Consider the following 27,634-nt stretch of genomic DNA (forward strand, 5'->3'; position numbering starts at 1 on the left):
TCCCCGAAGTTCATCTTTTGTAAACAATAACTATCATTGACGATTATAATACCTATACGAAAAAAAAGAAAAAGTAAAAAAAAAAAAAAAGAAACAAAAAGAAAAAAAAATTCAATTCGAACATATTTTTATAATCATCGCAATAAATCATAAACATCATTCCGATCAAGCATTTTCGTATAAACAGAATTATACAAACTTTCTTTCACCATTTCACCTAACTAATACTTTGGTCTCAAACTTTTTCGATAGCCCGTATAAACAATCGATAAGAAAATGTGGAATTATAAAAAAGAAAAAAAAAACAAAAATAATCGAGAAATTGATTTGATAGAATCCGTTGTATCGATTGAACGATAATCCGTATCGTCATTAAATACCGAATACGTCTATTATTCATTGATAGAAATGTGAAGTGTTTAAAGGATTGGGAGCGTGGAGGGAGGTTAGGAAGAATAAAAAGCAAAGTATTCAATATTCGTAAAGCTACATATAGAAAATGTCCAATTAAGTTTAAATTACGGTAGGAGAGTGTGGTTAGCCACGGACGCCCAACGTTCGTTGTTGCTGTAAAACGAGGAAATGGTGAATAATATGGTAATTTGATTATCCGTAACATCCGACCAGCAATTGGATAACTGTGGCGAGTCTCGGGGTATTGTTGCCGGCACAAAGGATACACTCGACGGTAATACAAGGAAAGCTCTCTCTCTCTCTCTCTCTCACACACACACACACACTCTCTCTGACTGTCTATCTCTCTCTCTCTGTCTCTCTTTACCTCCCTTCCTCTGTCTCTCTCTTCCATGTCCAGCCCAGTCCAGCCTCTTAGGAACGTGTAATTGGTCTAAGGGATCCACAAAGTCCGATTCGAATATCCACCCAGGCGAATTAATCTCTGTGTACTACAAATTCGACAGCAGACTTCAGCTTTCTATGTCTATCTCTATCTTTAGCTTTCCATCTCGCTCTTACTCATTCTTTCTTTCTTTCTTCTTCTCTTTCTTTTTCTGTTCTTGTTTGGTTTTATTTCTCGGGAGAGTAAAGTTTGACGAGGTAGATCTGTGCATATGTATAGTTTTTGTTTAATTATATTTTGTTGTGTTTGGTATGATGATTATGTTCCATGATTACGTTATAAACATATTACAATATACGCGTGTGTATGTGTGTGTTTGTCTGTATTACATCCTATGTTTTATATATATATATATATATGTCTGTTTGTACAATATAGAATTATAAATATGTATTACAATATATGTGTATATGCGTTACAATATTTGTATGTATGTAAAATATAGAATCATAAATTGTATTACAACACACACACGCGCGCGCATACGTATATATGTATATATGCTTTTTATATTTTAAAGTAGAAATAAAAAGAAAAAGAAAGATAGAGAGAGAAAGAGAGAAAGAAAAGTTTATGTACAAGAATTAGTGTCGCACCGTAAACTTTCAGGAAGGTAATCTGAAATGTTTAATGTCTAAGACGAAGACAGAACGAATGTTGCGACAAAGATGAAAGAAGAAGAATCAGCTGTCGTCGTTGCATAAAACGAAGTGACTCTTATCTTAATTCGTTATTCGCGGCGTGGACAATTTTCCAAGACGCGAGCGCAGTCTCGTTTCGAGTTGTGACGAATGGACATTTTACACAACCTTCCAACGAAAATTAGTCCTAATGAGAAATTTAATTAACGAAATGAAAAGTAAAACGTCACGACGTTTTTCCCTTATTCAAAAGTTCTTTTTTTTTCTATTTTCGATTAAGACGAATTTCGATCACGACGAGCTCTTGCACGATTTTCCTTTTATTTTATTTATTTACTTATTTATTTCTCGAATTTTTTAAAAATCTTTTCTTTCCTTTATCGTTAAAAAAAAAAAAAAGAAAAGAAAATAATGGAACATTAAACGTACGATAAAGTGTCCAACCTCTTTAATATATTCATCAAAATATTTCTCTATCTCCCATTGCATTTTATTTTAATTTTAAAAAAGAAACTCGCTGTTTTTTTTCTTGCATTTTTTTTTTTTTTTTTAAATAAAATCCTATTACCTGGAAAGCTTCGAATACCGTAGAAGATTATTTCCTTTTTATGAGAGTCTCGATCGAAGGAAATTCAGTTAAATCGACTCGACTAATCGGGCAACCCTCTTTCTCTCTCTCTCTCTCTCTCTCTCTCTCTCTCTCTCTCTCTCTCTCTCTCTTTCAAACTCTCTATCTCTCTCGAGTACGCATATAAACGTGGACGAGCGATTTGGCAGAATCACTTTCTACAAGAGGCGTCTCGATTAAACGAGAAGTAATCAAGTAAACGACGTTACAAGCGCTCGTCGGTAATCGAGAAACTTCTCGCGATTTTCGCGATAACCTGCTGTCGATTCACTTTTGAACCTAAAATTTCATGCGTATGACGTTTCCATGTGAACTAATTTAATATCACTACTATCACTACTACTATTACTACTACTACTACTACTAATAATAATAATAATATGATAAATGTATCCCAAGAGAGATAAAAACGGATGACATCCTTTCAAACGATTATCATACATAGAAAAAGAAAAGGAAGAAAGAAAAATTAGATGTGATGGGAGAAAAAGAAAAAGAATTAGATATACAAAATTGAGAAAAAAAGAATTATGCGAAAGAAAAAAAAGAGAAGAAGAATAAACAAATCAGATATAAAAATAAAACAAAAATTCAGAGAAAAGAGATTCTACATGCAGAAGAAGAAAAAGAAAACAAAAAAAAAAAAGAAAAAGAGAGGAAAGAAAATTTGGATATCCTCCTATGTATGTTCGATTTAATTGATATAAATTGCAATAGAAAAATATTCTATTCATCGAAATTCGAACAGTAGTGAATGGACGGGATGGGCTGAAGGGTGGTGAGCTTACTTTCGTATATGGAAGAGAAAAAGTAAATAATACATTTTTTGCTTGGTTTCGTGAAATGAATATAGAAAAGGGAACTTCTCTCTTTCTCTCATTCTCTCCTACTCTTTATTCCTTTCTCTCTTTTCTTTTTGATCCCTCTCTTTTTCATGGGGTCGGTTCAATCATCGATATATTCCGTGAAACAACCAGCCACGCTTCGTTTATTTCCCCCTTGATCTCTTATTTCTTTGTACGGTATCGGCATATGAAAGTTTATTAACGAAATCGGTCAATACGATATTAAAAAAATCAAGAAGGAAAGAGTTAAGGGTTGGAGTAATTAGAAAAAAAAAAGAACAAAAATAGAAATAAAAAGATAATAGGAAAAAGTGAAGAAATAGTTCGGCCAACGGAGCAGCTGCATTACTTTGTTTCGCAAAATGCAATCGGTTTTTGTTACATTTTTCTTTTACATATATATATATGTATATATGTATATACACGTATATGAATATATATATACTAAATATATATACCTTTTTTTCTTCTTCTTCTTCTTCTTTCGCCACGTACCTGTAGAGATGAAAAATGCATTACTTACTTTCCTAGACGTAGGTACATACATACATACTCAAACAACGTTCTCCTTTTTTACAAAAGCCCGTGTCGTGTAAGCTACGGTTAAAACGATGCCAAGAATTCTTTTCGCTTTACGGAAAATCGAGTTGTAATTTATTATTCTACCCCTCTCTCTCTCTCTCTCTCTCTCTTTTTCTCTTCCAGCATCGTATCTCGCTGTCCTTCTCTTGCTTTCGTATCTCGAAAAAAAATTTCTACCATCAATCGAAAAATACAAATGCAATTTGTTTATACTTTCGAGGTAACGAGTTTAAAACGATTATAATTCGCAGAATCGTCAATCGTTCCCTTTGACAAATAATTTCTTTACTAACGCAATATATATGTATATGTATATATATATATATATATATATATATACATACGTTAGATAAAAATTATTTATTTCGCTTAGATTTAATTTCGACGAATCTCTTTAGTTAAGAATCCTATTCTATTCTAAATATTTCATCATTTTATTCGAAATATTATTATTCGATTCTTATTATTACGAACCTTTTTTTTTCATTTCTTTTCGTTCCTTAGATAATTAGCCCTCTTTTCACGATTTAATAAATTCGACGATAATTACGTAGACCGTCCCTCTCGACGATATAATTTAACTTTTAAAATTCTCTTCGTTTTATCTCTCTCTCTCTCTCTCTCTCGCTCGCTCGCTCGCTCGCTTACCCCGGACGTATCTACGTATATATCACCTTTCAATTTGCATGATAAAGAATTCGATCCGTTCTTGATTATCAATCGTTTTATTTAACTCAAAATTGCAAAACGTTCGGAACGAACGATTCTGAATTGTTTTTTTCTTCTCTTTCTTTTCCCTTTTCAATTTTAATCTTCCATTATTTATCGTTCTCTCATTCGTTTTTCTGCCAAATAGCTAACTCTATAATTTATATATCGTATATTAATTAATAAATATAAACGTTGATGAAAATGAAAGAAGAGAAATTATTATACGTAGTGAACGAAGGAAGGGTGAGGAAGAGAAGGGATAAAAAAAGATTTGATATGTAGATAGAGAACGATACAGACGTATAGTATTATTTAATATTTGAATGAGAAAATACGTACGAACATTAAATACGTTGATTGCCCAATACGGACTGTACTCCTATAGTAAATAAATCTGATTGGTATGATGCGTGCAGTAAACGCGTTAATCTTTCTGTTTAATTACGTTTGTTTCGTTAACAAACATTTCTCTCGGATAATTTTTTTTATTCAAGAATCAGCTTAATTCAGGTCCCAGTTGGATCGAATTAAAATAAGGGAATAAAAAGTATTTTTCTCTATACTTTCACTATTCATATATTTCTTCAATTTTTATTCTTTCCATATTATCTTTCCTTATTCTCTCATTCTCTCATTAACATTTCTAACGCAATATTTTTGGTTGACCTCTTTCTCGTTCTCATCCGCTTAACCTCTTCCATTTCCCTTTGACCCATATTACTCGTTGGGGTGAGAAAGGGAGAGGGTGTCTCTTTGTCTTTCTCTAATCATTTCATTATTTTCCTTCTATCATGTAATTAGAGAACACACACACGGACACAGACAAAGGAACCTTTCGATTGGATTTTTTTGTTCTATTCTATTTCTACGAATTCTCTCGCATGATTCATAAATTTGAATTCCCTTTAACGAAATAATATTCCAAACGAGTACGGAATATAATTTAACTGTCGATAATCTCGTAAATTTCGGACAAAACTATTTGTACGAAGTACACCGAGAGTTTCCAATTATCACCAACGATAATTGCTTAACGTTCGAATATATTCATCGTAATTGGTTATAAACGATTGCTTGTAAACCCGTGAAAAATAATCAGAAGGGTTGGAGAGTTTTGAATAATAATTGCTAAAATGTGATTATTCGATTCGAAACGATATTTTGATTTACGAATTAATAATTAATAAAGTCAACGTTAAACGAACGACCTAATTATCTTCTTATTTTATATATCGTTGTCGAAATATCTTTATTAGGGGAATAAGGAAAAAGGAAGATGTAATAAAAGGACGAAAAGGAAGTTTTTAGGAAAGAGTAGTAGAGATACTCGAAGTCCTGGAGGACAAAAGTTTCGTTTCAGTGTCATAGAACTTTCGTAGAAGTTCGTTGTCGACGTTACCGGATCATGTTCAACCTCCAGGATCGTCGAACCGTTTAATAGACTTACGTTTACGCCAGCAGGAAAGGGTATACCCTACTCATACCTGTTTCATGGTGTAGAATATCTTTTGTTAGATAAGAGAAAACAAGAGGTTGAATAGTTCAGCTACTACTATCTTAGATATAAAGGTACTGATGCACGTGCGAAAGTGAGATCGCGAAGAAGAAATAATGGAAAATAATGAAAAACAAGATTTTATTTCCTTTAGGTAATACAAATCTTTTCTATTTCTCTCTTTTTTAATTATATTATCATTAATTGTTTATTATATTTATTACTATTTTTATTAAACTAATTCGAATGTTATTACATTGATTATTAATGATATTATCATTATATCATCATTAATAAATATAATCGTTGAAAAGATCTGAGAATTGTTACGATCGAGTTGAACGAGTTGAAATGCTAATCAGAAATAATCAAGAAAAGAGGGTAAAGGTACAATTATGAAATACTAATATTTCTCCTAACGGGATATCGTTATTAGAATACGAGGCTATCAACCCCGTTTGCAAAGGGGATTAATTAATGGCTTCGTTTAGAAGACTGATACCACCCTTCTCTTCTCGATTGTTTAACTTAACATTAAGAGGTATCATTCGTCAACCTGTGTGACGCGATAAAGATATTATCATAAGATACCCTTGGATGATAATTAATGCGAAAAATTATGAAGAACGAGAGGAAGAGGAACAAAGGAAAGAGTAAAAAAAGAAATAAAAAAAAAAAAGGAAAGAAGAAAAGAGAAGAAAAAAAATGTGTTTTACGAGTAAAACGAAAGAACGAACGAAAATGAACTATAATCGAAAGAATAAATATCTATACGGTGGTGCGAATAGTTACCCGCAGATCGTGTAAACGCGTTCACGAAATTTGCAAGTAAATGGCAATTAATCAGTGTCTCGTATGAATCAGGCAAGGCCGTTAATTTGTCATTTCGTGGCGTGACAATTTGCATGGGACCGTTGTCGTTGTTACGCCGCCAACGTAGCAGCCACGTACGCAAATAATATTTATATTTCTCAGCAAGGATAATACATTCGCTTGCACCCCTGTCGCACCCCTATACGTGGGTATACGTTTACGTGACTGCATATATATATATATATATATATATATATATATATATATATATATGTATGTATTTCTATAACTTCCCTATACGAATACACGAGTAATGAAGTACGCATAACGTAACCACCTACTCCTGTATAAAGTTACAACGCTTGTAACTTCATACCTACATGGAAAGCATTATCCAACCACGGAATGCCTTTACTATAGAATGTAATATAACTATATTCGATAAAGTAACAACGTGTGCCATCTGACACGGTTTAACTGTGACCATTTTTTTCTAGGAAATTTTTCTTTTTTTTCCCTCTTTTTTCTCTCTCTCTCTCTATTTTTTTTTTTTTTATTCAACACACCAACGATAAGCTCTCTTTTCAAACTGTTCAACGATAATGTTACCATCGAACGTTATAATTCGATCCTAAAAAAAGGATACTTCATCTCGATTAAAGGACCATTCAATTATTTTTGATCTTGACAATATTATTTTCATTCGTATGTTCGTTCGTTCCTTTTCGTTCATCAAATTGACATAAGTATTTTGATACGATACTGTAATTACATGTATAATGTTTCTGGAAATTCTTCGTAGATTAATTTATCTTACTCTTTATAAATTTATGAATAGCCTTCTACGTTGCTCTGTGTACTTCGATTATCGTTCACTACCTTCCCTTTTGAACTCTCAACAATAAGCGCTTTTAAATAGAAATAAGAAGTTAGCAGATGAAATTAATCTTCCGAGTATTGCTGAAAGAAAGAGAAAGAGAAAGAAAGAGAGAGAGAGAGAGATCGAAGGAGAGAATTCTCTCTTCCGATCTTTTCCAATAACAACCGGAATTCAAGACGATTTTCTCCTTGGAGAAGAAAAAGAAGAAAAAGAAAGAAAAAAGAGAGAAAAGAAAAAAGAAAAGAAAAGAAAAAATAGAAGAAGAAGAAGAAAAGGTAAATAGAGCATTGATTTCATTTTCTTTTATTATTTCTATCGCCTTCGTTCTTTCTAAACGCGGTTGCCGTTGAAAGAAAATTTCATATAAATTTTGATATAAATACATTTTAATAGGGAAAATATTACGAACGCATTTATTTACGGAATGCAAACGATCCATTATATTACATCGACGTCGTAGATAATTTTAATCTACATTAATGATATTCCAGTATCTCATTTATCCAGTGTAAAAACGCTTGATAAACACTTTATATCCTTCCTTCCTTCCTTCCTATATATATTTTTTTTTTCTTTTATTTTCTCTTTCTTTCCTTTTTTCTATTTATCGAAAGCTCATTAAAAACACGCCATTATCTTTAATACGCGAGCAACGAGTTTGATGTCTTTTAAACCTGGCCCACCTCTGACGCAAGTAAACCACTCATTAATGGTACGTTAACATGATTATCTCCCTTCTATCCTTTGTGTTCCGCGATATTATACATTTTATCCTTAGAACGTTCCTTCCTCTCTCTTTCTCTCTCTCTCTCTCTCTCTCTCTCTCTCTTTATCTCTATCTCTCTCTTTACCTCTCTTTCGTTCTACCAAAGCTTTTTATAAAGCGAAGCGAGGGTAAAAATAAAGTTTTACAGGGCTGTTAGAGAAAGAGAGAGAAAGAGAGAGAGAGAGAGAAAGAAAGAGAAAAAGGGTGCACGATGAAGAAGAATAAAAAGAGAAAGATGTATATATATATATATAGAAAGAAAGAACTGTCGAAGTGAAGAGAACGATTGTGCGTTGTCGATGTTAACGGTAAACATCTTCCGATAAACTTTCCAAATATTTCACGAAAATTTTCAATACTTTCGATAAGGAAAATAGCTCACTTTGGTAAGCGTTAAACGTAAATGGAAATGGTGGAAGTGGGCCGGGGTGAGAAAGAAATAGAAAGTTCGTGGGAAAATCTGTTGTAGATTCTGTACGAAGTATTACTATATTTTTATGGGTTTGATGTGTGTCAATCACGGGTATAGAGGATGTATATAGACGTACAGGATGTTTCAAAAATATCTTGAAAACGTACGTACGTACATACATACGGCGTAGTAGCGTTAACTCACATTTTTCGGAAAAAAAAAATAAATAATAAAACAAAATAAAAAAAGGAAAAGAAAAAAGTTTTGCGATTGTTTGCTCGTACTTTATATATTTACAAGTTGTTTTTTCTTTTTTTTTTTGTGAATGTTGTGAAATTGAATACTTTTTAGCCTTTGTTTTTCTTGCTCGTTTTGTTTTTTGAGAAACCCATCGACGTCGAAATCGCGTTCCCCGTTTGGAATACAAATCAATGACGAAGGTTAGGTCTTTTCCGTCCGAATTAGCAAACTTGAATAATTCATCCGAGGATGTCTGGCAGCTAGAAGGATAGAGAGAGATAGACAGACAGATAGAGAGAGAAAGAGAATGCACAGTAGAGTGATACAAAGAGAGATAGGCAGAGAAGCAGAAATTGCATCGGTTGTAGACGGTGTGTTTGATCCTGAGCATGTAATTTAGCTTACTTGGCGCTAATGAAGGAACTCCGTATACATTTGCTTGCATATATATATGTATATATATATATGGTTAATTTCAATGTTGTATTTCGGATAATACGAGGAAGAGGCGCCAACTGACAAACGAACTTGTACGCGAGTATACATCGCAAAGAAATGAACTATGACAAAGAGAAAGACAGTAAAGGAGAAGAGAATCGATGGACAGCTCGTGGAATCGAGAGATCGTTCGATTAATTTCGTATATTCCGAAAGGCTCGAGCTATCGTTTGAATAGAAGAGAAGAGGAAGTTCCTATGTTGTATCGAGAAGTGAGTTTGGTAGAGAAGGAAAGCAAATTATTGTCATATCGGGTCGATAATTGAGCATAGGCGGGCTCTAATGAACCGAATTTGGCTCGTCGACTCTTCTCGTGGGTTGCTGCAACCAAAGCAATTACGATCCGACCAAAGAGAGAGAGAGAGAGAGAGGTTTGGCTCGATGCTAGACATCGAGCGTAATGCAACGTCGCGTTAGCCAATCTGCAGTATAACTAGTATTATGTTTACACCAGAAATTAACGTCTGACTAGCGAACGAGCAACGTGTGGTGCTGCCAATGTGGATAGGAATTGGACGATAGCCGCAGGGGTGAACGAAGGAAAGTGGGAAGTTCATTTAACCCCGATAGAAGCGTTGTTCGTTCTCGTTTACCACTAATACAAAGCCCGTGGAAAACACCATAGATATTTTACATTAAAGTTTACATTTATCGTCGATAATAACCACTTTGGTAAGTAAGCTATATAGGAAATTATAATCAAGGATTGTTTTATCTTACGATAGAATTAGGATTTTTCATTGATACAAATTTTTCTTATTGATATTCTCGTATTTATGTAGTATCGTTATTCTATGATAAAGGAAAATCGATGGATATTTTTTTTATACGCGAGGGAAAACAAAAATTTTGTTTACTTACTTATTTATTTATTTATTTATAAAAGCTACGTTTGCCTTGGAATTTTTAACTCGTTCGAAATCTCGTGGTTAATGTTGGCTCTTTCTATTTCTCTTTCTCTCTCTCTCTCTCTCTCTCTCTCTCTCTTTCTCGATGTAACTTTCATCTAGGAAGCACATCATAGTATATATATGTATACATATGTATATATATATGTATGTATCACATTTTCCAACGTTTAATTCCATTTACTCGTGGTAGCTACATACGTGTTCGAGCCCTGTTACGTTTCAAGTAACATAAAATCGTGTCGCTAACTCTCCGCGCCGAGCTAGAAACACGCTGTGGTTAAAGGAGACGTCATTCTAGAATCCTTTCAGTTCTTGGTCAACGGCTTATATGGTATAAAAAGATGAAAAAAAAAGAAAGAAAGAAAGAGAGAGAGAGAGAGAGAAAGTTTCGTAAATGGCAAAAACTGTGAGACTCCTTTACTTCATACTCGTGAAAATCTCCGAGAAATAGAGGAACGAGAGAAAACTCGTGGTCTACGTTAACAAGCAAAATCGTACTCTGAAAGAAGAAAGCAAAAAAAGAAAAAAAGAGAAAGGAAAAGAAAGAGAACAAGAGGAGGGCTAAAAGAAAAAAAAAAGAAAAGAAAAGAAAAAAAAAGAAAACTTTAATCTCTCCATTCTGTTGGCCGAGACTTACGAGATTATATGTCGTTTATACTTTTTACAAGGATTCAAATTTCGGTGACCGAAACTTTGAGAAAATAAATTTCTATTCGACTGACCAGTTTCCAGATACCTTTCCCTTTTCTACTTACGTTGCAGCACGCGTTCTTTGCCTACTGGTAAATATTAGATCTCACAGCTGTAGCCAATGCTTCGTTTTATGCTCACTTATCCTTCTACCCTTTTGTATACACACACACGCACATATGTATATATATATATATATTTCTTTTTATTTTTCTTGACCACTTTCGATTTTATAATCCGTCTAAATTTATTTAAATAACTTTGAAAGACTGACGTATACCGAAATTTGTTTATTGAACGAATCCTTTTAAAACACCCGTGCAAAAACGTAACAAAATTTTGACTGGCGATAAAACGTTATCTATCTCTCTCTCTCTCTCTCTCTCTCTCTCTCTCTCTCTCTCTCTCTCTCTCTCTCTCTCTCTCTCATCAGATTTTATTATCTTCTAGACATATTTATTATAACATCGTGGACAGCACAGTTACACTACATAACGAGTATCTACCATTGTCGACATAAATATTTTCGACGTTTTGCAGAAAATAGGGAAAAAGGACGAAAGTAAAGAGGGGGGAAAAAAGAAAAAAGAACGATAACTCTTTGAATTTAATTCCCGTTGAACGCGTGTGCGCAATCGCCTAGATGATAACGCGATACTGCTAACGGTAAATTTTAGCGCAAATATCGCATTTCGATATTGCTCGAAACCTTCCCGTACCATCCAACCAACCAACCAACCAACCAACCAACCAACCAAGCAACCAACCCGCGCGCCGAGTGCAACGTACTCCGAAGAAATATTAATTTTGATCGGCTGATATATATATATATATGTGTGTGTGTATGTGTATGTATGTATGTGTATACATTTTTTTCTTCGTAATGAGTTACACGCTTATATTCATTCTCATTTCGCTTTATACATATGTACGTTGTTATTTGGTATAATGCATACGTTGCATCTATTGAAAATATAGAAACGATTATTAATTAATATATATATATTATTGTTATTATTATTATTCGATAGATATTTTAATCATTTTCCATGATCGTGCTTGAGAATGATCTTTACGAAACGAAAAAGCTTGTATTCTCGTGCATGAGTATTAAAAAAAAAAAGAAAGAAAAAAGATCGTGCTCCGTCATCTATTTTTACTCTTTTTTTATTATTCCTTTTTTTTTCTTTTCTTTTCGAAGAAACGAAGGAAGGAAGTCAGACGAAAAAAGGATTTTTCTCAGTTGAGAACAAGGGAGAAAGAAGAAAAAACGAAAATAGAAATGACCGTATTTTTTTTCATTTTTCGTTTCTCTCTCTCTCTCTCTCTCTCTCTCTCTCCCTCCCTTTCTCTCTCTCTCTCTCTCTCTCTCTCTCTCTTTTCTCTTTCTTTCGAATAACTAAAGTTATTTTAATCCTTATCCAAGGTTGATTCACGCCACGAGAGATTTAGCACGGTTCTCTTTGCGTAGAGAAATTTTCTACGTCCTTATTCCTCGCATCTCGGCCTCATTCAATTCCCATTGCTAGTACGGAATGGTTTGGAAGAAGGGACCAAGAAAAGAAAGAAAAAGAGAGAGAAATAGAGAGACTGAGAGAGAATGAAAGAGAGAGAGAGAGAAAGAAAGAAAGAGAAAGAAAGAAAGAAGATGGAGGAGGGAATGCACGAGGTTGCAAAAACGAGCGAGTAAATATCTTGCAGTGGCGGTAAACGGGAATTGAATAAACATTTTTCAGCAAATAGACCCGACAATGGTACGAATTTAAAAGTCGCTGAGACGAGCACAGGTGGTTCTCAGTAGGGCGGTACGTACGCCGATTCGCTGGGGTAAAAGCTCCGAACGGAAAAATTGCATTTCAGCTAGCTACTACTACTCGTTCCTCTGACTCTTCTACCATTTCTTATCTTCTTCTATCCCAACCACTTGCTTCTTCTTCTTCTTCTTCTTCTTCTTCATTTTCATCTTTTTATATTTTCTCTTTTCTATCTCTCTCTTTCTTTCTTTCTTTCTTTTTCTTTCATAGCAATTTTGCAGTCACCTTCTCTCACTTTTTTTTTTATACTACTGTCATAAAGCTTCTTCCTATTTCCTTTCTTCTTTTTCTTCTTCTTCTTCTTCTTCTTCTTCTTCTTCTTCTTTCTCCTTTTCCACCCCCTTATCGTCATCCTCGTCGTCGAATGTAACCGAGTTTTCCGGTTTACCGGTTATCTCCCGATTCTTGCTGAGAATTGGTTATAAATGCTAATGTACGAACCTACCCTCCTCTTTCACCACCTTCCTTCTCATCCTTCTCCTCCTCCTCCTCATACTCATCCTCATTCTCCTCCTCCTACTCCTCCTCTCTTCACGCTCTTCGTTCGTAACGTCGACGAAGCTACTACCAGGCAATCTTCACGAAAGAAGATTCCCGAGATGAAATACGGGCTGAGCGAGTTCTACGTAAACCGGCGAATCTTTATGATATTTCTGATTTTCTCGACCGGGAAAGTGCGAACGCGAGCAAGATATCGAAAGAGAGAGAGAGAGAGAGAGAGAGAGAGAGAGAGAGAGAGAACATTCATTGAAGATTACAAGAGGTGAGAGAGAGAAAGAAAGATTAAAAAGAAACTTAAAACGGCACTACGTGTAATCGAATTTGTATTGGAAAGCAAATTTTCTGTCGATCAACTTTCAATATGTACATACGTATATACGTATGTATGTATATATCTATAATAAAAGTATCTTAAAATGTATTAGTATATTTCGCAAACACGTACATACGTAAATACGATTTTTATGGGTATAACTATTTTCAAGATGTCAAATATTCTCGTGAGACTTTTTTTTTCCTCTTTTTCTCTCTTCTCTTCTCTTTTCTTTTCTTTTTTTTTTTGTTTTTTCATTCTTTTTTTTTTTTTTTGAAGGAAAAGAGAACGCAGAAATATAAAACGTAGAGAAAGGATATTGGATAATACGTTAACAACGTTTACAGTGTGCCACTTGCAAGCTCGCTCACATTATATACATAGGTTATATCTACGTAGAGTAGATAGGTATATACATACGTAGATTCGATTTATGATCGAGGGGTAGTTTGTCCTGTACCTATGGAAGTGTTTCTTTCCAGGCGAATACGCGTCGACTGATCGAGAATACCGATCGATCACGAGAAGCAATAAATTAACGTCGAGTTAGTACTACCCAATGTGAACCAATTTCTCTTCGTATGCGTGCAACTTCCGCTTGTGCGTGTATACGTACATTCCTATGAAAGATGCATATATATATATATGTATATATATATATGTATGTATATATGTGTATACAGTGAACCAATAACTATCAGCACGTTAAATATCTCCGCCATTTGTTATAATATAAAAAGGTGTTACATACAAATGCGAAGACCTATGCAAATTTTCAAGGTCATCTTCGATACAAGTAAAAAAAATATTTACACTATCTTACGTCACTTTTCGTGTCATACAAATTTTGTATATAACATTTTTCTACGTTATAACAAGTATGATATTAATTTACTTATTGATTCACTCTGTATGTATGTATATATATATATATATATTTGTAAGATAATATTTTATAGCTTTTACGTAAACCTATAGAAAAGTGTAAATGGTGTGATGAAATCAACAGGAACGATTTGTCTATTCTAAACACCATTGGCTCTTTCATTCGAAACTAGGTCATCAAGCTCTCTCTCTCTCTCTCTCTCTCTCTACATCTTTATCTCTCTCTTTTTCTTCCTTTCTTTCTTTCCTTCTTTCTTTATACTAACTATGTGTTCTTCCGTCCAAGCAGCCAGGCAGCTTGGTTGTAAATCTTCTGGAGACAACTAGACGCTTCCTTGGACGATCTCTTCAACGCGAATTAAGAAGAGAAACGATGCTAGGTGAACATCCAACGCTGATTTCTTTCTGCGGTCTTCTTCGAGATTCTCCTCTCTCGTTTTCTTTTCTTCTGACGTGTTAAGTATCGTATTTATCTCGGGTATTGTATACTAATTGATACTTTCTGTCAAAGAGAGAAAGAAACGAGAGGGATAGAAAGAGAGAATGAGAAAGAAGGAATGACGGAGAGAGAAGAACTTGTAGAGTTTTCTTAAAGAAAGATAAAGACAGAGAGAGAGAGAGAGAGAGAAAAAAAAAGGTACAAATTAAAGTAAAAGAAGATAACTGATGTTTCGCGTAATACTTTCTATGCTTTAAGCAAGACACTCTTGAATTCCGGTAGGGACGACAAGGACGTTGAATTATCGAGGAAGATCCTTTGGGAAATCGTTGGAAAGAACTTCTATCGGCTTTTCTTTTCTTTTTCTTTTTTTTTTTTTTTTTGCTCCTTTGCTTTCCTCTTTTTTCTTGAATTTTTTCTGTCCTTCTCGTTCCTCTTTTCTTCATTTTTTCTTCTTCCCGTTCACTTAAGAAGGAAAATCAGCTGAATTCTTTCTGTGCATAGAAAACATGATCGACGATCATTGTCGATCGCGAGAATAGAAAAGATAATAAGGAATTGGTAAACAGAATGGTTGACGATCAATCAAAAAAGCATCGTGTCGATTATTATAATAATTTGTACGATTTAATGATAGCAAAGAGAGGAAAGGAATGATAGAGAAAGAAGATAGAAGAAATTTAAGATAACATTTACAATTTCTTTTCGATGGTGACTTCTTAAAAATTCACGTTGCAAGAACAACGATACAAACCAATCCAAGTTAAGAAAGACTCGTAACGGATAGAAAGATATCGTCTAAAAGATTTTATCCATACATAAATTCATGTATGAAGGGGTGGGAGGGGGAAGATGGGTTGAAGTCTCAGCTTCGAATCTCCAACTTCTTTCTGAGTAGCACGAATGATTCAATGCTTGGGACTTGTCAGAGACGTCAAGAGAGATTTGAATCCGAGACGCTTTTCACAAAGGATTTTTGTCCTTTGTCGTTCACCATAGCGTGGATTTTGTAAATGGCACAGGTCGAAAGTTGCCGATGGTTATCAAACGTTTTTCAACGATATTCCTTATGACAGATATTTCTCGTCGATTCGTCCTTTAATAAAGAGAACAAAAATAAAACAAAAACGAGAACAAAAAACTTTTATATTCTTTCTGTAACGATTAAAAAAAGAAAGCGAAATTGTAATCGAAAAGGACGATTTCGTTGGATACTTCCACTCGCGTCGAGAATCAATCGAATGAACATGTTGATAAAAAAAAAAAAAAATAAAAAAAGAGAAAAAAATTTTTTGAAAAAAGAAGGCTTAAGCATCAACGATTAATTGCCCGAGATATAATTTTTTTACGAGTCACTTTTAAATGAAGTTGATTAAAACAGCGATGATGGCGACCGGACAATATACCGAAAGTCAAACTTTATTTCTCCATTTTTGCGAATGAAAGTACAATAATGCGAGCGAGCGAACGACCAAGGGAGTTTGGGGAACGAAAAGGGACGTGACGGAATTTCAGTATATCACTTTACGCGACCGACCTTTTCGTACTTCCTCTATATCCCACCAGTACCATAAACGTTAATGCAAAGGGGAGATACGAATTTCGTACGATCCTATTCTCTTCTCTTCCATCCTCTTCTCATTATCTCGGGTGATACTCGTGATAATATAAATTACATTCGGATACACATAGAAAATTCTTTTTCAAGAAAACTCCATTCCAACTTTCATATATTTCTATGTACGTATGTATGTATGTATGTATGTATGTATGTATACGTTCTATATTGTACATTAAGAAACTTGTTATTATTATAATATCTCATTTGTTTGTTATTTTGTTTCTTTTTTCTTTCTTTCTTTCTTTTTCTTTTTCTTTTTTTTTTTTTTGATTTATTTTTTTACTTTACCTTTAGCGTTTAATTTCGTAAATTTTTTCTCCATTAAGAATTTTAAATTTCTGTGAGAGTATATTATGTTTTTATTTTTCTTTCTATTCTTTTATATATATATATATATGTGTGTGTGTGTGTGTGTGTGTGTGTATCCTAGAATATAAAATATATCTTAGATATATATTTTAGAATATTGAATATATCTTATATATATTCTTTCTTTCTTTATTTCTCTTCGTCAAACACTTGAAACTTTCATCAAATGGTTCTTCGGGTTTCTGTTTTTTGAAGGGACAGACAACCCTGAGAGTAAAAGATAGATGAAGATAGATGGATAGGGAAACAGAGAAGGACAGAAATAGAAAGAGAGGAATAGAAAGGGAAATTTACATTCGTAAGTACCTGCGATGAGCGAGAACGCGTTATTTCTTATTCATTCCAACCCCTCGACAACTTGACGATAACTCCTTCTCTGATTAAAGACGCGCTCCTTTTCTCTTGTCTCGTTGTTCTCCTTCCTCGATGGACCGTTTTCGCCCATCGATTCTCCTCCTCCTTCTTTCGCTTCTCCATCTCCTCTTTCTCCTCTTTCTCCTCTTTCTCCTCTTTCTCCTTCTTCTCCTCTTTTCTTCTCTCTCAGCTCTTCCATTTCCATTTGCGTATTTTAAAAGCGTTACTGTATTTTCAAGTAGTCGAGCGTAGGTAACTTTACTTTAGGAAAAAAAGTGTTACGAATTTTCTTCCCGTTTTCTTATTCAAGAACGTTCATATCGTTTCATACTTTTAAACTCTTAGTAATCTAACCTTTTTCTTCTTCTTCTTTCTTTTCTTTTCTTTTCTTTTTCTTACCAAAGAGAAAGAGAAAGAGAGAAATATCTTACGGCAACTGTCGAAATTAAAATTAATAATTTTGCTATCTTCAAGGAATAAATTAATTGAACGTATATATGTAACGATAATAATTATCGACGAAATGAAAGATTTATATTGATTAAGAAAAGAGAATTATTGAAATTATGTATGTATGTATGTACGTATGTATGTATGTATGTATGTACGTATGTATTTGTTTTTGTTTTGTTTTTGCAGAAAATCCATCCGAAACGCATCGGTTGGCAGGAACGAAAAATGAAGAAAATATCTTGGCTCGTTTCGTACGATCGATCATCCTCGTTCTTCCGGTCGAATCTTGAAACGACAATCTCATCCAGTCGATTGAGTCTCGTCGAGCAACGTAATAAGAATCTCGGTGTTAGTGATAAGAGAAAGGAGAGGAAGCGGCTTGCTAAAGAAATATTTTTAAGGGAGTCTCAGCTGAAACGTGGAATATAAAGTGGATTTGTTGCTGAGAACGATAAAGCAGAATGCGATAAAGATAAATAGAGGAAAAAAACAAAGACAGACAGAGAAAGAAAGAGAGAGAGAGAGAGAGAGAGAAGGAGTTATGTACGTGTAAAAAAAAAAAAAAGAGAGAAGAAAACATTCAAATGGACATCGACGACAAAATAAACGATTCACCTTGTATTATACTAAACTAAAGAAATATATCGAAGATTGATTAGACAACATTTTAAACGCTCTGATAAATATCCTATAAAAGTTTGAAGATCATGTTACCGATATATTCGAAAAATTGGGAAACATACTTAAGACGTTGTAAATGTTTCGTTAAAGAAAATAATTACGTCGATACGAAACGAGAATTATTATTTTTCTTTTAGATCATAAATTTAATAGTACATTAAAAAAAATTTAATATCAAATTAAAGTGGCTCGAGGGTGGCGAGGCAAGAAAGAAAAGGTTATACATGGACGCGTCGGAGGAGAGTGAAAGCAGAGTGAAAGACGATAGATCGATTCCTTGACGAGAATGAGATTCCTTAGAAAGAGTTAGATCTGAGTAAAAGATAGATATATAAACGGACAAAGAGAACACGAGAGAAAGAGAAAGAGACAGAGAGAGACAGAGAGAGAGAGAGAGAGAGAGAGAGAGAAGGTATTAAACTTGAAAGAAAGAGAAAAAGATTTATGATAACTGTGCTTTTAAAAGGGTAATGTAACCATTTAAGGTTAACGCGTACAATTAAAAAAAGGAACTCTTTATTCGTCCATTCTACTTCTTTTTTTCTTTTCCTTATTTTTTTTTTTCTTTTTTCTATCTACCCTTTTTTTCGTTTCAAACTTATCAACATACAAATCGCATTTCGTAAAATTAAATTTAACGAGACGACTAAATGCTCGCGTACGGGAGAAAATATCAAAGAATTATACTTTCCTTGCGACAAATGCGTTTTTATCCGAGTAATAAAAATAAAAAGGTGGTGATCCTTTGATAAAGGAAGGAGAAAAAGGTTGGAGGGAGAATGGAGAAAGACAACGTTAGACATTATAGGGCTTACGAGGGTTTTAAGCCAGCCAATAATGGCAACACCTCGTCCCTTAAAAGAACTACGTCGGAACATCCAAAAACTTTGCATCCATCGAGACAAGTTAGATGCTTATGTTTCGGTGGTATACCAGACAAGGCTAGCCAACAATCCTTCCTAAAGGGTTTCGCCATAAATCTTGGTATATGTGCATTAATGGTCGCTTATACGTTACTGGGAAGTTTCATATTCCTTGCAATCGAGGGTGGTACCGATTCTACGGACAACGTTGGGATACATCGAGCGTTGGCAACCATTGCTGTTAGTAGTCAATCTAATAAAAGGAATACCACAGCCTGGTTGATGCAGGTAATTTTATTATCTCCAAATATTAATCCACGAAGATAAAGACGATCGATTAATTTCTATTTCTTTTATCTTTTTTCTTCCTTTCTTTTTTTTTTCAATTTATCTTACGTTCCACTGAAATTCTTGCAATTATTTAATACGAAATGAAACTATACAAAGATGATAAATATCGCGACGCAAGTAAATGAAAATGTATAGATAAATGAAATAAATGATAATAAAATGAATGAGTAATATCAATAAATGAAAATGACAAATAATGATACAAAAGTAATATGAAAGTCATTGCGAAAATAATTACAATAATTTGTTTTTTTGTTTCTCCTTTTTAATCGTTCGTCAAGGTAAATAACGAAGCACGCGCGAAAACCGTCGAAAATATATGGATACTCACGGAAAGCTTGAACATTCTCTACCGTGAAAATTGGACGAGATTGGCCGCGCAAGAGATCGCACGGTTTCAGGATCAACTGGTGAAAAGGATCACGGAGGACATGATGGCGACACAGAATACTGGCACGTACACCGGTAGTACCGGTGTAAACGGCGATAGTGTCACGGAACGACGAATACCCGAGTACGAGTGGAACTTCGCCAAGGCGTTTCTATATTCTTTAACAGTACTGACTACCCTAGGTGAGTATTTACTCTCTCGTAATTAAATATTCTAGGGATACAGATTACTATCCTATAGCTAATACCTAGTCCGAGATTCAAGAGGTTCTTTAAACATTCAAGGAAGAGCTTCTATCGTCTTCGAGTAAGCCATTGAATTAATAATGCTAATTCTATAGGTAGATTAGTGTTGTGGAATTAGAAATTGAGATACCCTACTTTTCTTTTTTTCTTTTTTTCTTTCTTTTTCTTTTTTTTATTTTTTTTTTTTTTTTTTTGATCGATCTATCGATCAGAAATTTATCAGCCTTTGAAACTGATTGTCAGTTCCGACTGGACGTTGTTGAATTTATGTTATGTAAAACGAGAAAGTGTGAAAGAGAAAAAATATAGAAAGGGTATAAGATTTAATGAGAGTGATTTCCAATATAATTTATCGTTGATCCGAACAATGAGTAATAAAGACAAATTATTAGTTATGGTTAGTCGATAAAATTATGGGAAATACGAATACGACGCTTTTCTTATTTCGATGTCATACGGAAGATTTGTATCTGTTCAAAGAGTACCGAATAGAAAATAAGCCGACGTCGTGCTATAATATTTGTATGTAATTAATAGATCAGTAGGTATAGAGAGAGAGAGAGAAAGAGAAAGAGAGAGAGAGAGAGAGAGAGAAAGTACCCTACTTGAGGAGAAACATTACTGCATGAACGGTTAATTACTGAAAGCAAATATCATATAATTTAACTCTGCTTGTAGTGACTTCTGAAGCTTGACAGGATCATTTGCAGCAGCAGCAGCAGCAGCAGCAGCAGCAGCAGCGGCGGCAATAGTAGTAGTAGTATTAGTAGTAGTAATAGTAGCGATAGCTAAATAGAGTCAACGTTCATAGTAATTTCCTGATTTCAATACGAGAAAGATCTGGTACCTGTTATTTAGCAAGTTAGATGTATCAAGACTCTCTTCTGAATCTTATTGTCCTCGAATTTCTTCCTATGCTAAAACAGCCTGATGATAATTATCTTGTTTATCTAAATCACTTCTAAATTTGTCTATCATCCAAACAAACAAACAATCGTTCGATTCGCAAAACTTTATCTACGTATTTTTTACAATATCTTCTTAATAAAAAATATCAAACGTTGTTTCGAATGACAGAAAAACTAAATCAATGTTTCTGTTTTTTATGCATTTTTTTAATTTTTTGTTTTACGTTTGTGATATCGTTAGAATCTGAAAGATCGAGGAGATCTACTTAAATCGTTGTTCGACCTATAATCTATTTAAACTACTTAGTCTTTTCTGCCTGACCGATAACCGAGCGAAACTACTTACACGTTACTCCAACCGATAACCTTCGTACGAGTGAAACTACCTGCATTTTAGCTTGACCATTGATCGAGCCACTCTACTTATACTTTAGTTCAACCAATAATGGAACCACGTTACTTGTACTCTCGGCTGACTATCCATACGTCTTTACTACTCCTGCCAATACTGTCCACTATTCAAGTAGACTATATAGAAGGCTTTGATCGTTATCGCGTGTATCTATACGACCTAATCACATTAATCTCAAAACTATAGCGACTACAAGGGCTATATCAAAAGGGAAGTTATCGCAGTCGTTAACTTCTAGCATAGGTGCATATTCTCTAAGTTCGGAGTTTGCATTCGAGCGATCAAATTCTGAAGTTCGTTTAGGGTTTGTTGACACGTGCTCTCAGGTTTCACGATCTAAGCACAAGTTCTCTACTACTACTGCTACTTCTGCTGCTACCGCTGTTACTGCTATTTCTGCTGCTGCTGCTGCTGCTGCTACTGTTGCTACCTCGACAAAATTTAATAGGATATCTCTATTTCTCCGTTAAAAATAAAATTATAAGGAAAATGAGGGAACATGTTGTCTCTTTTTCTTATCTTCTTTATCTTACTCTCTCTCTCTCTCTCTCTCTTTTTCTTTTTCTTTTTTTCTTTTTTTCTTTTTCTCTCCGGTTTTACATTTACCTGTCTTGGATCATTAGATGGAAATGGAGAAGATTGTAGAATATGTAGAATATGGGGGATGAATTTTTAACGAGGGAAAGCTTTTCAATATTTAGAAGAGACAGGAAATCGTTGTTTAAAATGGTAAGGACGAAACAGGAGGAGGAGAAGGACCAATATGAGGGCTGGCATCAATTTTCAAGGCAAACAAAGTTGGACATTAGCTTATAATAGGCAATGGTGGTATATAGTTGGAAATCTTTTGTCCTTTTACCATAGAGATTGGAATCGTTGCTTCGAGGTAATAGAAAGACGACAATATTACTCCTGGTATGGTCAGTCTGAACGAAACCAATGACGTCACGTCCGATCGTTTGCCACGGTTATTACTGAAACAGATTGGAAGTCCGCGAGTTTGTCGGCATTTAAAAAGAAATAGGAGGAGGGCCATCGTAAACGCGATTCCGCGAACCGACCAACCCGAAGAGGATTATCGAATTATCGATATCATATTTCTTCTTTTGTAATCGTTGAGCTTTTGGACCAACAGCGGATTCGCAAGAGAAATAGGATTTTTATCGATTACGGTTTCTCTTTTATTATATATATACATATATATACATGTGTGTGTGTGTATTAAATATAAAAAAAAGAAAATAAAGAAAGCAACAAGAAACACAAAAAAAAAGAAACTAGAAAAGTAGAAAGAAAATAATTGATGGTAAATATTAATTTATGTGTGTATATATATATATAATTATAGTTTAATTAATATATATTTATTAATATTAATTAATATATTAAATTACATATATATATAAAGATTCAGTAGTTTAAATTAATTATAATAATAATAATTATTATATATATAAATTACTATATATTAATTAATATTATATTAAATTATATATATATATATATATATATATATATATATATATATATATATATATACAGACTGAGTAGTTTAAATCAATTATAGGTCCAACAAAGATTTAAGTAGATCTCGATCTTTCGTTGTAACCATCATTTACACACATACACACACACACACACTTTCTTCTCCTTTCTTTTTTAATTGCAAGCTTTCGATTACGTATACACATTTATACAATATTAATGCAATATTATTTTCGTGTAGGTACGAACTCGTGCTTAATACGACACAATTGTTTTTATCGTTACGTGTTGGTAACAAGCGCGGGAATTATGAAATATACTCGAGAAAAGGGATAGTAATAGAAAGGTAGAATATATATATATATATATATACACACACGCGCGCGCGCATGCACACGTACGACTATATGTATGCATGTGTCACCAAAAAGCTTTTTCGTACCTATGCAGTTTTTTTCCCTCAGTGCTATTAACCAGAGTAGAAAAAGAACTCGAGGGAAAATAGAGGGGAGGAGTTGGAGTAGTGGGTGAAAAAATCCTCGAGCTTTTCTTTTCCTCTTTTTTTCGAACGCCGAGAAAAGAGAGAGAAAGAAAAAGAGAGAGAGAGAGAGAGAGAGAGAGAGCTAATTAACTTTCAAATCTAATATCGAGATTCATCCTTACTCTCTTTTACCGAGTCGGGCCATGTTTCGGAATTGCTAATTAGAAAGTTACATTACGATTTCTAGGCAGGTTTCGCGAAGCTTAAAAGCGTTCTACAACGATCCAACAACCATGATATATTTTCGATCTCGGGATCATTTCGATATCACCGTAATATAAGAAAAAAAGAAAAGAGAAATAAAAAAACAAAAAAAAAAAAGAACAAAATTACCATCATCGGCCGTTTCCTATCGAGCGAATTTAATATATTCGTTTCGATCGAAATTAATCGCTGTATCCACGTACGCGCTTACGTATAACCTTTTTTTTTTCTTTTTTTTTTTTTTTTTTTAGGGGAGATTGCGATTTAAACGTGCGATTTAAAAAAAAAAAGAAAAGAGGATGGAAAAACAAGAAAGAATGGATTACGATTCGAATACTTTTTTCTTTTCTTTTCTTTCTTTTTTTTTTTTTTGTTATACATTAGAAAAATACGGACGATCGACGTCAAGGACAAGACATTTAAATGAGAGAATTCGTTTCGCGAATTAATTCTTTCTCTTTCTCTTAGTCGAGAACCATAATTTGCACTCTCCTTTACCATTCCCTCTTTCCTTTTCTTTTGCGGAGAACCACTCGACTTTTTGTTGAATCCAACTGAATTCTTTTCTCTCTCTCTCACTCTCACTCTCTCTCTCTCTCTCTCTCTCTCTCTCTCTCTCTCTCTCTCTTCTCTTCGTTCTTCTTTCCTTTCTTTCTTTCTGTCTTTCTTTCTTTCTCTCTATTTCATACACTTCATCCTTTTCTGTTCTTTTTTAAACGTCATACGACAAGTTAATTACGGACCATATCGCTGTACTTTTTTATCGACTCGCGTTTGAACGCGAAGAGAATCTTGTATACATCTGCGTTCTACTATTAGAAAGAAATAGTTCATGCGCGTTTCCTTGGTATCAAAGGGACGATATTGCTCGAAATGTAAAAAAAAAAAAGAGAGAGAGAGAGAGAGAGAGAGAAAAGGGGGAAAAAATAGGGGAAAAAAAATAGAGCGAAAAAACTCAACGACGGGGCAAGCGTATAGAGTATATTCTCGAAAAAAAAAAGAGAGAGAGAGAGAGGTCAAGAGATCAAAAAATACGAAAAAGAGAGAGAGAAAGAGAGAGAGAGAGAGAGAGAGTGAGAGAGAAGAACAGATAAGAAAAATTTAATATATAGATTATAAAAATTATTGTCGAGTTTGTGAAAGGAAAAAGAAAGAAAGAAGGAGGAAAAAAAAGAGAAATTTTTCGAACAGGATAATAAGAAAGCTTTAGATCTAATTAATACGAGATAATTCACTTTTCTTATTAACGAAACTGACGGAAACAGATAGGTAAAGTTGAGTTAGTCACGGTTTGATTAATCGCACGGTTACGTCATTCCGACAATAAAGTTACATTTTTTCCGTCTACCAAGTTCGTTAACAAATTGCCTAATATATATATATATATTTTTTTTTTTCTTTTTCTTTTTCTTTTTGTTTATTTTTATTTTTTTTTATTTCTTCTCTTTTTCAACGGAACGAACGACTCTACGTAAAAGTATTATTCGGGTTATCGTTTTATTCATAATTTTTATCTACGTTAAACGTTAAAAGAAATTATCATCAAAATTAATCTAAGAGAATACTTTGAACCTTTGCCAATATGTAATATTTAATTATAAATAGAGACAATTCTACGATCAAGTTAGAATTTTCGTGGTTTAACATTTGGAAAAAGGAACGATCGATTGATTTTAATGTTTAAGTAAGTTAGAAAAGATTAGAAACGTTGAAAAAAAAATGTCTAACGTTCTAAGGGAATATTAATTTCGGTAAAGCTGGCAATAGGAAACGATATGATTAAACTACGGCTCGGCAAAAAGTTTATTATCGAGTTTCATAGGGACTAGAGAGAGAGAGAGAGAGAGAGAAGTGAAATAGAAGGTTTTGGTGATACGTCGGCAGATGAGGGATGAACAGAGTTTGGATTAGATTCCAAATGTTATATGAATTAATTAGAAACGATATAAAAACGAGCGTTACACGTACACATATATACATATAAATATATATATATATATATTTTTAATCATTTTGTCATATATTTTCTTAATACAATATTTATTATTTTTATTAAAGAAATAATTGATAATATTTGATTTATAATATCTATAATATCTATTCCTTATTATTAAAGAAATAATTTTCTCACTAAATAAAATGCATCCTTCTAAAATGAAATCGTTATATTTAAAAGAAAGAGATTCGCTGGAAGAAATAATAATAAACGCGATCAATTTTAATTTTATACGAGACAAAGATAAAGAGAAAGAAAAAGAAAGAAAGAAAGAAGGAGAAAGAGAGAGAGAGAGAGAAAGAGAAAGAGAGAAATAAAATTTATCAAGTGTTTGCCGGAGAAAAATAAAAATAATAAAACATCATCTTCCTTTTCCATTAGAAAAGAAGACAGAATTTTTTAAGGATGAAACGTTAGTTTCTAAAGTGTGACATCGCATCACTGTAAAGTTTCTCTTGTTCTCTCTCTCTCTCTCTCTCTCTCTCTTTCTACTTTTCTCTCACTTCATTTACGTAAAAATACCTTCCCATCTCTCTCTTCTCGCGACATTATTCCCTATTCGTAATACAATACTAATCTACTTGTCTTGATAATTCACTCAGTATCGCGGCTCCTCTTAATTTACGAGCTAAGCAAATTTCTAATTGACTCTAACCCGTAAGTAAACTCCGCGATCCACTACCTCCCCATACACCATAAACCATAAAATTATTATGATATTATAGTTTAAATTTCAAGAGAAAAGAATAAGGAATGAATCTAAATACGATACGATAAAAATAATGTTTACAAATATCGATATTTTTCTCTTTTATTCTCTCTCTTTCTTTCTCTCTTTTTCTTTCTTTCTTTCTTTCTTTCTTATCTTTGTTCTATGTCTCTGAGATGGATCAAAAAATATGAGGTATAAAGGAACAAGTTATATTATCCCCTATCGTAAATTCTCTTTCATCTACTGCCAGCCAGGAAATTATATATATATATATACACAAACACACACACACACACACACAGACACACACAACAAACGAGTTTTCGAGTTTCGTTAGGATCTTTTATGAGGATAGACGATATTTCATCATCGCTGCTAAGGTCTTCCTCGAGAATTTTGATTCGGACTGTTTATCGATCGGCAGAGCTCCAGACGAAAGTGTGTATGTGTGTGAAAGAGAGAGAGGGGGGGAAGAGAGAGAGAGAGAGAGAGAGAGCGATAGAGCTGTGCAGCCCCACCCACTTAACGGAACACGAACCGAGTGAGCAGCCACGAAACGAAACCATTTTATTTCTCTAGTTTGCCACTGCTGCAAATTTTCCCTTAAATATTACGCATTTTGTCCTATTTAAATTTATCGAAGGATTTTCGATATTTTATGTTAACTCACGTTCAACCGATCATACATTTTTTTTATTCCTCGGCAATCGATTCTTTCCAAGGTATATTTTTCTTAAGGTTAAACCAGCAAAGTTATAAGCTCGAAAAATCTCTCTCGGGGACGTCTATGAAAAGTGTTCAAACGTGTCCTGGTGTATCTATGAAGAGAACAAACAAACTTCTAAGATCTAAGGTCACTTGTCTTACGTTAGTTCCTATATTTCTTGCGCTTTTCTATACTACCCTCTATTCTCATTTAACATTCCTCGGTATTCTTCTAAGAAAGTTAATATTTCATCGAAAGATTCCAAATGATAGGGACAAGTTAATAATCAAAATGATTATCGATTATTACAATCGATTACGAACGAATGTTTATGTAAATGGGAAGAAGATTGAAAAGAAAAAAGAGAGAAAAAAAGAAAAGGAAAAAAGAATAGAATAGAATGTACACGTACCTACGTT

The 27,634-nt window shown here is 33.7% G+C and overlaps 1 protein-coding gene across 18 annotated transcripts in view; it reads left to right on the forward strand.

The window, feature by feature from the left end:
• LOC127069924 (TWiK family of potassium channels protein 18-like) overlaps positions 1-27,634 on the forward strand; it is a 209,708-nt gene that overhangs the window by 136,787 nt on the left and 45,287 nt on the right. For 17 of the 18 annotated variants that reach the window (XM_051007666.1, XM_051007652.1, XM_051007655.1 and 14 more), the window contains 2 exons: positions 17,907-19,552; positions 19,897-20,188. In XM_051007666.1, the coding sequence (XP_050863623.1) occupies positions 19,181-19,552; positions 19,897-20,188 (664 nt within the window). In that variant the 5' untranslated portion in view covers positions 17,907-19,180. Of the gene's footprint in view, positions 1-9,412; positions 10,043-17,906; positions 19,553-19,896; positions 20,189-27,634 lie in introns of those variants that run through there. The other variant, XM_051007669.1, reaches the window with a different exon arrangement.

This window comes from Vespula vulgaris, chromosome 17 (assembly GCF_905475345.1).
Source record: "Vespula vulgaris chromosome 17, iyVesVulg1.1, whole genome shotgun sequence".
NCBI lineage: Eukaryota > Metazoa > Arthropoda > Insecta > Hymenoptera > Vespidae > Vespula > Vespula vulgaris.